General features: G+C 40.8%; 2 protein-coding genes across 3 annotated transcripts in view; one reads left to right on the top strand and one right to left on the bottom strand.

Moving 5' to 3' along the window:
• LOC143517690 (alpha-tectorin-like) overlaps positions 1-4,752 on the top strand; it is a 36,027-nt gene extending 31,275 nt beyond the window's left edge. For both annotated transcript variants that reach the window (XM_077010435.1, XM_077010436.1), the window contains exons 21-26: positions 8-127; positions 355-539; positions 794-951; positions 1,123-1,368; positions 1,595-1,754; positions 2,413-4,752. In XM_077010435.1, coding sequence (XP_076866550.1) covers positions 8-127; positions 355-539; positions 794-951; positions 1,123-1,368; positions 1,595-1,754; positions 2,413-2,532 — 989 coding nt within the window. In that variant the 3' untranslated portion in view covers positions 2,533-4,752. The remainder of the gene's footprint in view (positions 1-7; positions 128-354; positions 540-793; positions 952-1,122; positions 1,369-1,594; positions 1,755-2,412) is intronic.
• A 136-nt stretch (positions 4,753-4,888) lies between these two features.
• Positions 4,889-17,746, bottom strand: part of LOC143517688 (IgGFc-binding protein-like) — a 34,059-nt gene continuing 21,201 nt past the window's right edge. The window contains 14 exon segments of the mRNA XM_077010430.1: positions 4,889-5,547; positions 5,709-5,811; positions 8,856-9,021; positions 13,092-13,337; positions 13,521-13,681; positions 13,899-14,083; positions 14,200-14,319; positions 14,427-14,616; positions 14,743-14,939; positions 15,090-15,645; positions 15,809-16,086; positions 16,411-16,600; positions 16,727-16,923; positions 17,074-17,629. Of these exon segments, the coding sequence (XP_076866545.1) occupies positions 5,540-5,547; positions 5,709-5,811; positions 8,856-9,021; positions 13,092-13,337; positions 13,521-13,681; positions 13,899-14,083; positions 14,200-14,319; positions 14,427-14,616; positions 14,743-14,939; positions 15,090-15,645; positions 15,809-16,086; positions 16,411-16,600; positions 16,727-16,923; positions 17,074-17,629 (3,153 nt within the window). The 3' untranslated portion in view covers positions 4,889-5,539.

The raw sequence follows: 17,746 nt of genomic DNA, 5'->3' as shown, positions 1-17,746 counted from the left end.
TTTATAGCAACGATGGACCCCTGTGAGGAGCTGCACTGCACTGAGGATGAGTGGTGTGGAGTGACAGATCGTGTCTATGGCTGCTTCTGTAATGCGAATCATTCTAGACCCCACCCAGAGTCTTATGGTAAAAGTACATTTTAGCTAGTATGGAAACATACTCTTCATTTTTCTTCAAGTATTTTCTTCGAGACCATTTGAGCAAAATTACATTACATGTTATGCATTTGGCAGATGCTCATGCAGACAGACTTACAATTTCTTGCAAGTTTCAGAGGTAGGCGAATGTAGCGTTAGGAGTCTTCCCTAAGAACTGTTGTTGGACTATCCCTTCACCTCCCCTCTCTGTTCCAGACGCTGTTGAAGTGTGTGATGGCAGCTCCGGAACCATGTCTCTGTCACGCTGTCAGCTCTTTGAAGCTGGTTTCTCTGTCCACACTTTACACCTGAGTGACCCCAGCTGCAGAGGAACAGTCCAGAATGGCAGACTGGTGTTCCATTTTGATAATGATGATCACATCTGTGGCACAAACCTCACGGTACATTAAACACTAGTTATGCTGTTTCAGAAACACTTTGAACATCATATAGAGTTATAGAATAACAGAGAGATTTGATCTGTGGCACAAACCTCATGGTACATAAAGGCATGGTCTCCATGCTATCAGATTAAATTTCAGCTAAACTTAACCTTCTTGTCATACAGTCAGAATATGCTAATGTAAAAGCTTCGGAACCAATTAATTTAAATATGGTGTTATTATAAGTGTTCCTCATGCTAACTTCCTCACAGGCCAATGGCACCCACGTCATCTATGAGAACACAATCCAGGGTGGAGTCGACACAAGAACCCCCATAATTAAACATAAAAACCTCTCACTGCCTTTCTCCTGCATCTACACACTCACTCAAACCCTCACCATGGCAACAGAACTCAACCCTCTGCAGAGGTGAGCTGGACCACTGTGTGGGGTCTCTTGTGAATATCCACTGAAATACCACAAACGTAAACACTTTAAGCCTTCTAAAACCAAGTTGTATTTATAGCAATGCAGTAGCATAGGATGGCATCACTTGTCAATATATTGCTGACCATTATTAATAATTATACATTTCCATAGCATGATACTCAAGACCCTTCCAGGTGGTGTAGCGATGTACCAGGTCAGGATGATTCCCTATCAGGATCCTGGTTTCTCCCATCCTTACAATGGCAGTGCATATGTAGAGGTGGACCAGCGGGTCTATGTGTCAGTGTTTGTCCAGGGTGTGGATAGTCGTCAGATTGCTACAGTGATTGATTCATGTTGGGCCACCCCTGAGAATGACCCTGACTATACTGTCCGCTGGGACCTCATCATAAAAAAGTAAGAGATTTTCTCAATCTGTAAATATAGAATTAAATAAAAATGTAACCACTTTTGACAACAGGCAAATTAAAACAGAAATGTGACTGACAGAATACTAGAATAGATATATAGACAGAATATGCTTTAAAGATTCTGTTCAATTGGATAAAGTCCTGTCTCTATACGTGTTCTTAGTTAAATGCAAATGTATTGATTTTAAGCAAATTATGCCCAATATTTTCAGATGTCCCAATGTAAGTGATAACTCAGTGGAAGTTCTACAGAGTGGTGTCTCCACAACCACTCACTTCTCCTTCAAGATGTTTGCCTTTGACGGTTACCCCAAGGTCTTTCTTCACTGCTCCATTCACCTTTGCCTTCTGCAGAGCAAAAACTGTGAAGCAGTAAGTTCTGAAAGATTCTGTCTCCAAACCAAATATACATCTGCTTGAGTAAACGTTGACACATTGTACCATGGTTATGAACATTACATAGTGGTCATCAAAAGTGTAACTATCAATGATTCACTTCAATGAAAGTGGTAACAGTGGCTTGGTGGTTGACACGTTTGCCTCTCAGCACTAGTGTCTTGGGTTTATGTCCCTATTTCGGTGAAGGTTTCATGTTCTCCTCACCTGTCTACATGAGTGACCTCATGTTAATAAAACAAGTAAGCAATCAAAAACATGGATGATAGCTGAAATGGTTATCCTAATTTGGCCTAGTGAAGTTACGAATGCCCAGTGATCAGTAGGGATCAGTATTGATCAGTAGTGCTCAGTAGTGATCAGTAGTGCTCTTTTGTTGTACAGCTTGCCCTGCCCTGCACCCGATTTCCTCCAGTGCCATACAAGTGCCATACAATATGACAGGGTAGAAGATTAAAGGGTACAGAAAGGGTATAATTAAAAAATGGAACATTATGACATCAGTACTGAGCATACATATTTATTTTCTTACAGAATAAGTTGATCTCTAGACAGCTTTCCCTCCAGTGTCTTCTCATATATGAGTAGTTAGAGTTGAATGCTCATTAAAACAACTTTGTTGTATTCTTTGTAGCACTGTCACCCTGGACCCCAACTTAGAGCTGCAAGATCTGTGGACATCCATGACACCTCCTCCATCTCCGTGGGGCCGTTCATCTGGACTGAGGGACACGGAGGTGAACCATCACACTAACAAGACCACACTTGGTTATTCATGCTGATTCTTTGGTTCTTTAATTTCTATTTTAAAAATTTTATTTTATTGAATGTGCATTGTAGCATTGTTTCAAGACATTCGGGTAAATACGACTTTTATTTTGAAAGTGATGTTTAATGATTTAATGGTGGGAGTTCAATGGAATGAATGATGAATGAATAGAATGATCATCATTATGTTTAAAAAAGTACTTTGGTTGCCTTAACTACTTTTTTTGCTGTAATTTTGAAAATATTTTTTAATTGCTATTTTTCCAAGTGGGGATTTAATCAAATGTGTTTCACAGGTAATCTTTAAATAAATAGCTTTTTGACTAGCATCATTAATGTTGGAATTCTTATCATGTCACTGAATTTCATTCATTGGTTGCATAACAAATAACAGGCACTGTGACGTTCGGGCGAAGCGAAGGACGAGACAGGACTCCTTGCTTTTTCTCCTAACATCACGTATTTATTGACACACGGATAGTGCTGATATCGCACATAGAACATAAATGTACTCACAACGTGTAGACTCAGACAACGACGAGCACAGGACACTGCGCGAACGCACATTAAGTAGACAAACCACATAAGTCCCACGTGATTACGAGATGAGCCACAGGTGAGACGAATCAGCACAAGTTTACGTAGACGACGTAAACACACGCCCAAAGGGAGGGGCCGGGGTCCTCAACGTGACAGGCACGAGTTCACATTAATAAATGTATATCCCACATTCATTAGCAGCAGCCATTCAAAGGCCATTGGCAAAGCAGTTGCACTTCAGATTACGTATTTCAAAAAAGAGAAAAGTTAGCTTTTGTGGCGGCGAACGTAAGTTGTTGAGCGCGGGGTGGCGAACGTAAACGTAAAATGTTACCGGAGGGGGTTAAAATGGGCACAGCGAGAAAAAAAACAGATTTAAAGTGTGCAGAAACAGTCTGAATCGTGGTTTGAACTAACCTAGTTTTTTTGCCGGGACCAAATATTAAAAATACGAAAAACCGGGACAAACCGGTTCGAAGAATCACATAACTGGATCATTTTGCTGCTGGAGGGGGCAGCAGCGTTGAATTTGTGCGAAGATGACAAGCAACATGCTCCCAAAAATTATCCGGTTCAATTATAAAGATTATGCTGTTGTGAATAAAAGAAGAACTGTGACATGCAAGACATGTGGAGTCAGGATAAGAGATGGAGATGCAACCACTTCAAACTTTGTTCGACATTTGAGGCTGCACAAACAAAAGTAAGTCTCTGCTATGTATATTTAACATAATGCTATAACGGTTAGCTAGCTAGCTGGGATGTGATAACTCAGGGGTCGGAATTAAACTTTTACAAGGGTCCACATGAGCAACTTGACTTGTGTGAGCGGTCCGCACCAACGATAATTTGAAAGCGGGGTGGGGGGACTGACGGACGGACGTCAATTGCGACGAAGTCTCACTCAAGCGAACCGAAACACTCAAATGCCTAACGTTAGTTAGTCTGACTAACTTAATATACTACTAATAAACTGCATCAATTGTGTTAAATATTGAAATTACATCTGGTGACTTGACTAGGACTTGAAGTTTAAGACTTGGGACTTGACTCGAGACTTGATTGTATTGACTTGGGACTTGACTCGAGACTTGATTGTGAAGACTTGAGACTTACTTGTTACTTGCAACTTAGTGACTTGTTCACATGTCTGTTATTCTCCATGACTTGCACAGGCGATAACAAAACACAAGCAGACTCACGAAGAGCAGAAAACAATAACTACAAACGGTTCACTATAGAACAGTAGCGTGTAGCTCACGTAGAAGGCGCGTAGTCCTCAGGAATGTGCAGCACTGGACTGCATGACCTGTGGGAACATAAAGGGAGCACACCAACCATGCACAGGTGTTAGTAATCAGGTGATTGTGAGCGTGGTAGTGGCCTAGTGCTAGGGGGTGTGTGACGTATACGTGCACTGTGCTGCATATGTTGCTGCTGGTAAATGTTGGAGGAAACCACATACATGTGGCTATTCAGGAACATGCATATAGATGTTTATAGGTGTTCCATGAACCTCTATATAGCTACATGAACTAATGAGCAATTTGAATGAATGAATGTTCGATTTATATAGTGCCTTTCAGAATACCCAAGGCGCTTTACAATTTTAACAGGTACAACTCACAGACAACCAATCACACACACACCGGCGAGAAGCGGCAGCCAATTGCGCTCAGCGTACTCTCTACCGGGATCCACAGCCCCCTGGGGGACTGAATGGGGTGCAGGAAGGGGAGAGAGGACAGACCCTAGTGGCAGAGCACCACTGCTTTTATTAAACATGAAGACACACAGACACACTCAGACACTACTTTTTATTGAACTGAGAGACACAGACACACACTCAGGGATAATTTGTCAGGGACTGCCAATTTACTTAACCTCCATGTTTTTGGACTTTGAGTCTAACTTCCATGTGTTTAAATATTATATTAAATTGAATGCTGAATCAATATATATTTATGTTGAATACATCACCTTATCTTGCTGTTTCTAATGTAGCGATTATACGGTAACAGATTTAATGTGTGCAGTAAGAAACCAAGCAGAACAATAAAGGCAACAATAACACATTATAAAACCCAACAATGTTATTAATGCTCATAACAGAATTTATTCAAAATGATTAAATTACCTAAAACATAAATGTGATAGATATTTGTGTATCCAAACATTTGAAAACAGAAATCAAACATTTGATGATTATTGAACAATCAGTGTGCAGTGCATATTTTGCAACCCCAACATTAATTTACTAAATTTATGGAAAATAATTCATTGTCAAATAAAGATTTTTAAGGGAATTATCAAAGATTTGAAAGAATAAACTGAGGTTCGTTCATTGTGACCCTAGTGCCACATAAGGAGATTATAGTTATAGAAACAAAGATCATTCTTAATATCTCCTGTGAAGGACCCGTGCAGTCAGGAGACATTTCTGATCCTGAAATCTAAATCCCTGTAAAATAAAACGGTGTTAATGCAGAATATTCAACCAGAATACTTTAAATCAAGATTAATATCAGTGATCCTATTATGTTCTGGAGTTCATGTGTTAAAACTTATGCTGCTTAAGTAATTGTGATAAAGAAGTTTGAAACATGGAGTGTGATGAATCACCTGCTTTTCTCTCAGTCCTGATGAACGGCCCCATGGAGATGGAGGAGGTGTCATGGATGTCCACAGACCTCGCAGCTCTGTGGTGGTGTCCAGGGTGACAGAGCTACAAAATAGATAGTGATAGTACAGAAATGCTTTAAAAAACACTGTGAAGAAATCACAAGATCCAGACATATCCAATAGTGAATGCATCCTAGATGTAAATGCTAAATACTCCATTCAATATAATTTCCAACAGTATTTTTTCATAGAACAAACAATAGGGAGAGTGGGGTGAGTTGTGCCAGTTTTTACTTAAAGTGACTTTAAAGTGAGACTATGACAGTAATGCTTCCAACTAAAATATGTACATATATTTCAGGATGTGGGGCATCCCTGGAATCAGTCACTTTGGATGTGAAATATAGTATTTACGAAATACAGCTTTTTGAAAAAAAAGTGGTCTTGTGGCACAACTTGCCCCCAGTGCGGGGTAAGTTGTGCCATTGGAGAGAATACATTGGGGTAAATTGTGCCATTGATTACTGAAGTAAAATAATATATTTTGATCTCAAGAACTGGAATGCTATATAAAAGCTAGACAAATTCAATACAAAATTACTAATTTAAGGTTTATTTAAAGTTACTTTACAACATCAAAGGCTAATTTTCTACAAGCCTATTGTGCCACATGAGCACACAAAAGATAAATTTTCTTAAACAAGGCCTAACACTTCAGAACAAAGTTCAGTTCAAAATGAAACAAAAACAGTAGCAAATATTACGTTTTTTTAGCATAATTAGCATATATCTTAATTTTTCCCTTATTGATCCATTGCAGTTTACATTTACATTTGCATAAGTTGAAGCTATACGCTTTAAATAAGTCCAGTTCTTTTATATCCTATTTCTTTTCCATCTATCTTTTTCTTCTCCATGTTTTACTTTAATGACATCCTGCTATTTCTATTTTGGGTCTAAAATTAAGAATGTCACATAGTTTAAGTGATTAAATATAAGAATACAATGTACAACTACAAAAAAAACAATATGTTTAAAATATTCATAAGTGGGTGTGAGTTGTGCCACTGGCACAACTTACCCCAGGCCCTATGGCACAAATCACCCCAACCCCACCATTTGGGAAAAAATGCATCATCCAGTAGTTTTGGGCTAACATCATGCTAGCTGCATAGACTCATAGTGTAGCTTACCAAAGTACTAAAACATGTGTAAAATGTTTTCATACTTCTCTATAACTGTTTGGACACAACAATCAAAAATCCTTGATCATAGGAATTTTACTTTGAAAGGCAAAAAACAGTTTTTTGAACTTAAAAGTGCTTTCCTCTTATGCAATGAGGCTCTCTTCTTTGCAGGATGAGTAAAATGAATGTTTTTTCAAAAATTAATGGTCACATAACCAATTTCTTCTCTGGTTCCCTACAAACAGGGGGTGGCACAACTTCCCCCCTGGCACAAATCACCCCACTCTCCCCTACAAACATTTCATACATGTTTACAATACTTTTTAGGAAGAACAGGACATGTTTCTGCACAATGTGTGATTTGTGATTACTCAAATGCTGGGAGATTTGATATTACAAATTTGATTCCTCTCAGACTACACGATTGAAAAATCAATGGTGGGTATACTCCAGGGTGGAGAGCAAGCTGTGTGAGGAATGGTCATATATAATACAGGTTACATTTAATAGGAATGTCTAGGAAATCACATTATGCTGCTTACATGACCAGTAATCAGATAAATGCTGAATTTTGATTATATTATATGATTATAATGATTATATGATTTCTGAGCATATGTAAACACACACACTAATTTTGATGTTAATGCCATGAAAATGTCACAAAAGTTTAAGTACAATGTGGAGAACACAGTGTTAGAAAGGCTTATATCTAGAGAATTTCCTTAAAATAGAAACAAATTGTCATGGAACAGCTCCGGACCCCTCCTTTTGGGCGTGTGTTCATGTCGTCTACGTCTGGTTATGTCAGAAAGTCAGAAAGAATGTATTTGTCATATTGTACAAGTATAAGATGAAATGTTGTTTCCCTGGAGCCCAGTGTTAAAGCACCGGGAACCCAGAGCGGCCGCTGCAACATAGTGCGCTGGTAACCAAGACGACGACCATCTGGGAGAAATTTGTTTGGGCGCCAATGCAGATAATCAAGAATGAAGAATTTAGCAAGGAGCTCGTCCTTGAGCATTTGAGCACACAAACTCCTCTTAAGTCAGTGGTCTCTCAACTGATCCAACTTCACGCGTAGAGCATTGATTCCATCCACGATCGACTCCAAGCTTTTTGCAACAGTCACAGTCTGTGTTCTGACAGCTCTAACCACCGCATCAATCATGTTGGGGACTTTTGCGTTCGATAACTGACCCCACTCTATCAATTTTCCAATACACCAGGGCAACGCCTGATCCAATCAGCAGAAACCCAGCGATCAAAGTTCCAAATTAGAACAGGGAGAGATGCGCAAGACACAAATTATGACAGGTCCCCCATGAGTCAAACACATATCCAGATGGGAACGTTCCGTCCAGACATGCAGGTTCTCCCGCACCATGACTTCTCGTGGGAAAATAGTGTCAATTGCGTTGAGAGACCACCTGATCAAATCCATTTTCTTGTTAAAATTCAAAGAGCAACATCAGGATACTAAGATGAGACAGAGAATCTAAAAAGAGCTGAGCAGTGAGTAGGGATTGCAGGAGCAGAGATAAAGTGCGATCGCCTCTCTTGAAAGCCAGAAGTAGTATGTCTGTGTATGGATTTCCTTGGGTGTGGTTGTATGTGAGCATATTAATCGGTCTCACCTGTGGCTCGTCTCGCGATCACTTGGGGTTTATGTGGTTTGTCTATTTAATCTTCGCTCGCTCAACGTCCCGTGCTCGTCTTTGTCAAAAGCCAATGTACGTTTTGTGTTTGAAGCTATTGACTTCATTCTGTTTCATGTGAGTTAATGTGCACTGTTTGCGCTCATAAAGTTTGTGTGTTAATAAACGTATGTGTGTGTCACAATGCCTCGTCGTGCCTGCCTTCCTCGCTTTACAAAAATGCTAATTCTTTCCTTTAGCTAACCCAATCTGTTTTTATCTTTGGGCTGTGCGATTGGGTGTGAGGAGGTATTAGAACTCACCGCTGCACAGTTTTTGTTCTGCAGAAGGCAAAGGTGAATGGAGCAGTGAATGAAGACCTTGTTATAGGCCACGTTGTTAAAGACAAACATCTCGAAGGAGAATCGGGCGGTTGTGGAGACTCCGCTCTGAAGGACTCGCACTGTTTTATCTTTTGGATTAGGACACCTGAAAAATATTGAGAATATTTCATCTTAAAATCTGTAAACTAACACAAAATGGTGGACTAAAAGACACACACATAAGACTTTATCCAATAAACATAACTATACCAAAACAGTTGAACCAGCATTAGGTCAGTCCTAACATTTATAGCTCACTGGCAGATGATGTTAATGTTCTGGGTGTGTTTCCTGATAATGATCAAGTTTGATAATGATCTTAGTGATTTATGAACCAATTAAGAACAAAATAACATTAAGAATGCCAGTTTCAATCTTTCTACACCTCCTCAACATTATTGTCTGTTGGGCCACAGAGTCTCATCCACATCACAATGGATCATCTTTTGCAATGCAGTGTGTAAATAATTTTTGGTAATGTCTTATCCTGCCTGTGCAGGCTTCTGCTGTGATGTACTCAAAAAACATCTATGGCACTTAGCAGTGTCATCTGTCTGTATATACTTGCCAATTGAAGGTTAGTACTGTAAGATGCACCTATTTTAGATAGATAGCACCTATACTATTGTAGAGACGTGGTTGACTATTGGTTGATCTAAAGCTTCACATGCCTCCCTTAAATATCAATTAGGATCCGTTATTGACATGACAAAAGTAATTGATAATGTAGGAAACCTCAGACCATTTGCTTGATTATGCCAAGTGTTTGGTGTTTGTTCATAATGAGAAATTGCTTTCATGATGTGCACAATTGACTATATTGTCATTCCAAGCTCCGCCCTCCTCCCTGTCCTGCCTTGTTTCCCTGTTTCCATGTTCCCTCCGTCTGCCACGCCCCTGCCCTCAGTGTTCTCCAGCTGTGTCTTGTTCATGTTCCCTTATCTCAGTGTATTTAGTTTCCCCAGTCCCGTGCTTCCTTGTTGGTGATTGTCGTAAGCAGTGATGTCAGTAACGCGTTACTCTAATCTTACCACTTTTTTCGGTAACGAGTAATATAACGCGTTATTTCCAGTCCAGTAATCAGATTAAAGTCACTTATCCAAATAACTGTGCGTTACTATTTTTATTTTCCCTAGTAAAAATATATATTTTTGCTTTCTTCTTGGCTCAGTTCTACTTTTCGTCTGACCGTAGCGCTCGACCCTGTGAGAGCGCGAGCACGTTTTACAAGTCATTCTTTGCAGTGTCCTCCCGTAACGATATGTGGTAGTATAAAGAAACATCCCTCAAAAACAGGGGAATGAACATTTACCTGATGAATTTTAATGTTGCTTTGTGTTCCACGTTTGAAATGTGCTGGAATTTTGACTAACGTAGCCTACTTTAAAATGCTTGAAATTGTAATGGTATTTCGTTTCACAAGCTGTCTGACTGAACAGTTAGATTGTATTACGTTTACAATTAAATGTACAAATAATACCGTGCAGCTACACAAACGTAATGTCAGGAGATACTGTAGCGACTACTACTCCTCACGGTGAATTCCCTAACGGACAGACACTTGGCCACTCAAGGAGTCTTAGCCCTTTAAGTGACACTGGGGGGGGGGGGGGGGGGGGGGGGGGGGGGGCGGAGCCTGCACGCGGATTAAGCAGTTTCTGCCTTGGTTACCGAACCTGCTTCAATACATTGTTACTGTTAAAAATGCACTTGCAATAAAGTGAGTATTGGAAAAATTAATTTTGCTGCTGAATGTAACTACTAAAGTAACTTGTAATCTAACGTAGTTACTTTTAAAATCAAGTAATCAGTAACGTAACTAAGTTACTTTTAAAAGGAGTAATCAGTAATCAGTAATTTGATTACTTTTTCAAGGTAACTTAGCCATCACTGGTCGTAAGTCCTCTCTATTCCCTGCTCTCTTCCTCCCGTGTCCTGATTCCACGTATTCTCCTGTGATTTCGCTATTGTGTATTTTTGTTTTCCCTTTAGTTCTCACTCCTTGTTCCTCTTACGAGTTCCTCTTAAGTTCCATGTGCATTCTGTAACCTGTGTATTTGTTCTCAGAGTTCCTGTCATATTATATTTGGATTTCCCCACGTAGCTTTCTTCCTTTCCCTTGCTACTTGTCTGTGTGTGTTTCCCTTATAGCAGACCTGGGCCTCCCACGGCCCGCGGGCCACATCCGGCCCGTTATGCGTCCCTGTCCGGCCCGCGGGAGGCCAATCATAAATGAAACAAATATCTATGTCGTGCGTGCAATACAACTGTGACGCTTTTATTTTGAAAGCGCTACGTTTGTGTTAATTCCGTGTGGATGTACCTGCATGTGTGTGTGAGCTGTGCGAGAAACACTGTAAGTGATCAGCGACAAGTTAAGGTTGAATTTATACTTTCGGGAGTGAATGTTGCACCTCGTGCGAACCTCCGCAAACGGCGGAAAATTTACGTGACGAATTTTAATTGTGCATTGTGTTCCAGGTTTGAAAAGTGCTGGAATTTAGGCTAAAGTACTTGAAAATGCTTGAAATTGTAACTGTAGTTCGATTCACAACAAATAGCTAACTGAACAGTGGGGTATTCCAGAAAGCGGGTAAGTAAATTCAGAGTTAACGAAAGCTCAGGTTTTCTGTTCCAGAAACTGAGCTTAGAGAGAACCTGGGTCAGCTGGGAAATATTGAAATGGACCTTGAAAGTGCCGTAGAAGTGCTTTAAAGCTAGGTTTAAGCCAGGTTTATACTTGACGCGGCGCGAGGGTCCGCGCAGCAAAAATTATGTAATTGCGGTGGCGGAGGGTCTCACGCGCTGTTGATTCGCAAGGTCGTGCACCTCTCGAATTTTGTAACTTCGCCCGCGCGCCGCGCTTCAGCGCAATGAACAAAGTCATGTTTACATGGTTCATACACCTTTATAAGGTGGAATTAAAGCACTTGTATGTCACTTTTAAGGTCCATTTCAATATTTCCCTGCGCGTTAAACTTAATTAAGTTAAATATTTATACATATATTCGAAACGATCCGAAATAATTCGCTTTTTTATCACATTATTTAATGGTTGTTTATTGTCAAAACGCTCAATCTTAACGTCTTCACGTTCTCTCATGTTTCGTCCTGGAATTACAAGAGGCTCGTATTTGTTAATGTAATACAAGAAAACTGTTCATTCAGATGGTTATTTGTTGTGAAACGAAGTAGTTACAATTTCAAACATTTTCAAGTATTTAGCCTAAATTCCAGCACTTTTCAAATCTGAAACAAAAAGCAACATTAAAATCGGTCAGGTAAATATGTTCCTTCCCCTGTTTTTGAGGGGTGTTTCTTTATACCAACACACATCGTTTCGGAGAACACTGCACAGAATGCGGCAAATATAAACGCCTCCGCCGTTCGCGGAAGTTTGCGTGAGGTGGGCGGAGCCACTGTGATGACGTCATTATTGTTTGTGTGGCCCTCTGACACAATTCAGGTTTCTCATGTGGCCCCTTGTAAAAATTAATTGCCCACCCCTGCCTTATAGCCTACTCGTGCCCTGGTGTGTTTGTTCTTCAGCCACATGGTCACTTACTGTGTTTTGTTATTCATTGTGCCAGTTAGGTTGTTCATTCGTACTCATTACTCTCCTTGATTTACGTGGTCTATTTTGCTTAGTTCGAATTTCTACTGTGTTTGTTTTATATGTACTCTACACTACATTTCATCATTTCATCTGATTCCTGTTGGTTTAGTTTAGTGTATTGTACTGACTACTTAGTTGTGTCTAGTCATTGTGTCTAGTCATTGTGTTTCCCTGAGTTTCGTGTTGCCCCCGTACTTGGTGTTTAGTATTCTAGTTTATTTAAATAAATCTTCCTTTTCTGCACTCGCGTCATCCCGTCCTCAGTTAATACGTTACGTATATGATGTGGAGTAATGTTGAGAAATTCAGTTCAGATCTGCAAAATGCACCAAAGCAACCAAGTAAAACTGTAATACACCACAAAATAATAATTATTATTAAAAAAAAATTAGGAAAACGAACACATTTAAACTTCTTGTATAAAAAGACATTAACAACATGTCCTTTCACATATCAAGCCTTCATAAATCAACCATGAAACTGCAGCACAAACTGAATGTATCCAAAACTCAGAATACTGGAATAAATACATTAAAAATAATAAAGTAAATGTCCCATACTGTTTACTGATGAGGTCCCAGCGGACACCATAGTTGCGATCATTCACAGGGGTGGCCCAACATGAATCAATCATTGTAGCAATCTGACGACTGTCCACCCCCTGGACATACACTCCCACATAGACCCGCTGGTCCACCTTCACTTCTGCACTGCCGTTGTAAGGGAGGGTGAAACCAGGATCCTGATAGGGAACCATCCTGACCTGGTACATCCCCAAAACACCTGGAAGGTTCTTGTATATTGTACTGTAGAAGAGTACAACCACAGATCAATTAGTAACTGGCAAACTTGATATCCTGAAACCATAGAAATGTAATAACTGTTCTGTCAATACAACTACATCATCACACGCATGTTTATGCTTATTTTATGAATCTTAAACACTGTTCAACAGTGTCAGGGTTCGATTAAACACTTGTGTGCCTCACCTCTGTAGAGGGGTGAATGATGGGTCCATCGTAAGTGTCTGAGTGAGTGCATAAACACAGGAGAATTGCAGTTGTAGCATGTTCTGTCTGTTAACGGTGCTTTCTGTTGAGTTGAATGTCATCTGGATAGAGTTCTCGTAGATGAAGTGAGTGCCATTTGCCTGCAGATATTGATAAAAGTTACATTTAGTCAGGAAAAACGTAAATGTAATAAATACACAACATTTTTTTACACAACATATATGACAAATGAACTTAGATTCAGTGGTTATTGCATTAATGACCTCTGACCTTTAAAAAATTTTTTTTTGACTGGTTGTATTAATTAGGGTCCATTAAACTATTATTTATTGTCAGTTAAACTAGTGTTTAATGTACCGTTAGGTTTGTGCCACAGATGTGATCATCATTATCAAAATGGAACACCAGTCTGCCATTCTGGACTGTTCCTCTGCAGCTGGGGTCACTCAGGTGTAAAGTGTGGACAGAGAAACCAGCTTCAAAGAGCTGACAGCGTGACAGAGACATGGTGCCTGAGCTGCTATCACACACTTCAACAGCGTCTGGAACAGGGAGGGGAGGTGAAGTAATGGAGCGTGAGAAGTCATGTTCTTCAAATGGTGACAAAGAAAATACTTTGAGCATGTTTCCACATCATTGTGTTAAAATGTGCTTTCACCATAAGTCTCTGGGTTTGGTCGTGGGTCATCCTGATTACAGAAGCAACCATGGACACCCTCCATCTCCCCACACCACTCATCCTCAGTGCAGTTCACCTCCTCACAGTGGTCCACCAGTGCTATAAAGAGGAATACATTAAAATGTTAATCCAATAACCAGTAAAAAAAACAAGAACTTGCTAAGACAATATTCAATATTTACTCAGTGGAAATGTTTGTAGTTTACCATTAATAGTAATGGTGGATGTGCTGGTGGGCATTTGGGTGGTGGACATTTGGCTGTAGCAACCACGCTGCCCATTCCTGACTGCACACTCCTCAGAGGGAGAGCAGGAGGTGGAGACGCAGCTCAGCTCATTGGTAGCAGAACACTCACAGTGCTGGGAACATTCTGGAGTCCAGAACTGCTCACCTAGCTGCAAGAAAAAGACACTGCAATTAGTTCCATCAAAGATCTATCAAAGCACACAAATGATCTTTTAGTATAAATTTATGATTGTACCTCAACTGCACAACATTCATTGCAAAATATAAGAACGTACATGAAAGTAGAGTCCATCATAGAGGCAGCCACACTGGTCCACTGATACACAGAGACCTCCACTCCTCATGAAGCCTTCATCACAGAAACAGCCCTCTGAACACGTCCTCTCACACACAGCATCAGTGCTGCTGGCACAGGTGTGCCCACAGTCTGTGCCACACAGCTCATAGTGACTGTTCACAGGACAATCCATGCCTGACAAAGTAAGACAAAGAAGTAGGTCGTGCAATGTGATATATCTCTCTACTGAGCAATAGTAGATGTATTTCCATTATATGAGTATAATCTCTCCCATACTGTGAGGACAACTAACCATTTGAAATGGGTTTGTTTCAAGTGACTTACGGCAGGTGGAGTTCTGTCTCCAGGGATAGACCGTTGCATTGGCAGAATGACAGGCACTGACATAGGTCTGGATGGAACGGCACAGTACATCGTTACTGTACCCAGACAGGCAAACATCAAATACACAGTCATTGAAGTAGGCTTGAGGGTCCACGTAGGCTTGGCAGAAGCTGAAGGGACCCTGTCTGTCCCTGATGATCTCACACTGAGTTTGTGCCCGAGTTTTGTCTGGGCATGATGAACATGAGTCTCCACACCCATCACTGCACACTGTGTCATTCTCGACTCTCCAGCTGGCTCCAAACTGGGAAGCTGAAGTCTCCAGTGCACCTGAGCTTGTGAGGAAGTCGTCACTCGTCTGACCGTTGTAGTTACCACACAGACCACACGTGGTTCCACTGTAATTTCCTGGGACAGTGATCCGTGCCACCCAAGAGCCGTCGTAACTCACACTAAGGCCAAAGTCAGTCGTAATGAAAGTGTTCATTCCACTGGAGTAAATGGACACTCGGCCAGAGTCGAGCAGGACAGGAAGGTTCCTGGTCTCATTATCAACCTGATGAAGACAAAAGTCGATCTTGTCTTTAATAAATTCCTTGAAGTATAACAGGGCTTTCATCACATAATAATTGCTTTTTAAAAAATGTCTCCCTTTGGCAATTTTTTTTTTATTGTTTAAGGTACAATAGTTCAAGCTACTACCTATACTTCCTCCTTACCTTGACAGCACCATGCATGTTACGTGACATGTGTACCATGTATCCTGAGACAATGACGTAAACGTCAACAGTGATGGAAACTGGGAGTTTATTCCATGGTTCATTTCTAGCTGAGACATGGAAATATGGTAGTCCTTGAGTATCATTGCATACAGTTGCCAGAATGTATCGACAAGTGCCCTGGAAGTCAAATGTGCTCCTGTCAAAAGAGGTGTAGTGGGGGTCCCCTGAAGCAGAGCACGTGGCACTGGGCTGTGACAGCTTCTTGGAGGGGTCCACTTTTGCAAAAACACAGAAAAGAAGAAAACTTCAAACAGATAAATAAAAAGGGCATTTTTCACTGTTTTAGTTGCTGAGATGTGAGAATATAATTGTACTACCATCTTTTGTCAAATATTTCCATTGCTATTTATAGCAATTTGTAGTCATATTCAGAAAAATGGAAATGCTGAACAAATGTCTGCTCCGAATTGCTTTTTTAAAACACATTATAGATGTGTTTCCACATTTCAAATATTGGATTTTCAAAAGACGGGCAGGCAATGATTTGGATGATTTACAAAGGATCAAACATTTACTCAGTGGAAATGTTTGTAGTTTACCATTAATAGTAGTGGTGGATATGGTGGTGGGCATTTGGGTGGAGGAAATTTGACTGTAGCAACCACGCTGCCCATTCCTGACTGCACACTCCTCAGAAGGAGAGCAGGAGGTGGAGACGCAGCTCAGCTCATTGGTAGCAGAACACTCACAGTGCTGGGAACATTCTGGAGTCCAGAACTGCTCACCTAGCTGCAAGAAAAAGACACTGCAATTAGTTCCATCAAAGATCTATCAAAGCACACAAATGATCTTTTAGTATAAATTTATGATTGTACCTCAACTGCACAACATTCATTGCAAAATATAAGAACGTACATGAAAGTAGAATCCATCGTAGAGGCAGCCGCACTGGTCCACTGATACACAGAGACCTCCACTCCTCATGAAGCCTTCATCACAGAAACAGCCCTCTGAACACGTCCTCTCACACACAGCATCAGTGCTGCTGGCACAGGTGTGCCCACAGTCTGTGCCACACAGCTCATAGTGACTGTTCACAGGACAATCCATGCCTGACAAAGTAAGACAAAGAAGTAGGTCGTGCAATGTGATATATCTCTCTACTGAGCAATAGTAGATGTATTTCCATTATATGAGTATAACCTCTCCCATACTGTGAGGACAACAAACCATTTGAAATGGGTTTGTTTCAAGTGACTTACGGCAGGTGGAGTTCTGTCTCCAGGGATAGACCGTTGCATTGGCAGAATGACAGGCACTGACATAGGTCTGGATGGAACGGCACAGTACATCGTTACTGTACCCAGACAGGCAAACATCAAATACGCAGTCATTGAAGTAGGCTTGAGGGTCCACGTAGGCTTGGCAGAAGCTGAAGGGACCCTGTCTGTCCCTGATGATCTCACACTGAGTTTGTGCCCTAGTTTGGTCTGGGCATGATGAACATGAGTCTCCACACCCATCACTGCACACTGTGTCATTCTCGACTCTCCAGCTGGCTCCAAACTGGGAAGCTGAAGTCTCCAGTGCACCTGAGCTTGTGAGGAAGTCGTCACTCGTCTGACCGTTGTAGTTACCACACAGACCACACGTGGTTCCACTGTAATTTCCTGGGACAGTGATCCGTGCCACCCAAGAGCCGTCGTAACTCACACTAAGGCCAAAGTCAGTCGTAATGAAAGTGTTCATTCCACTGGAGTAAATGGACACTCGGCCAGAGTCGAGCAGGACAGGAAGGTTCCTGGTCTCATTATCAACCTGATGAAGACAAAAGTCAATCTTGTCTTTAATAAATTCCTTGAAGTATAACAGGGCTTTCATCACATAATAGTTGCTTTTTAAAAAATGTCTCCCTTTGGCAATTTTTTTTTTATT

This window comes from Brachyhypopomus gauderio, chromosome 6 (genome assembly GCF_052324685.1).
Source record: "Brachyhypopomus gauderio isolate BG-103 chromosome 6, BGAUD_0.2, whole genome shotgun sequence".
NCBI lineage: Eukaryota > Metazoa > Chordata > Actinopteri > Gymnotiformes > Hypopomidae > Brachyhypopomus > Brachyhypopomus gauderio.
The sequence above is the reverse complement of the archived record's forward strand: the minus strand, read 5'-3'. Positions and strand labels throughout refer to the sequence as shown.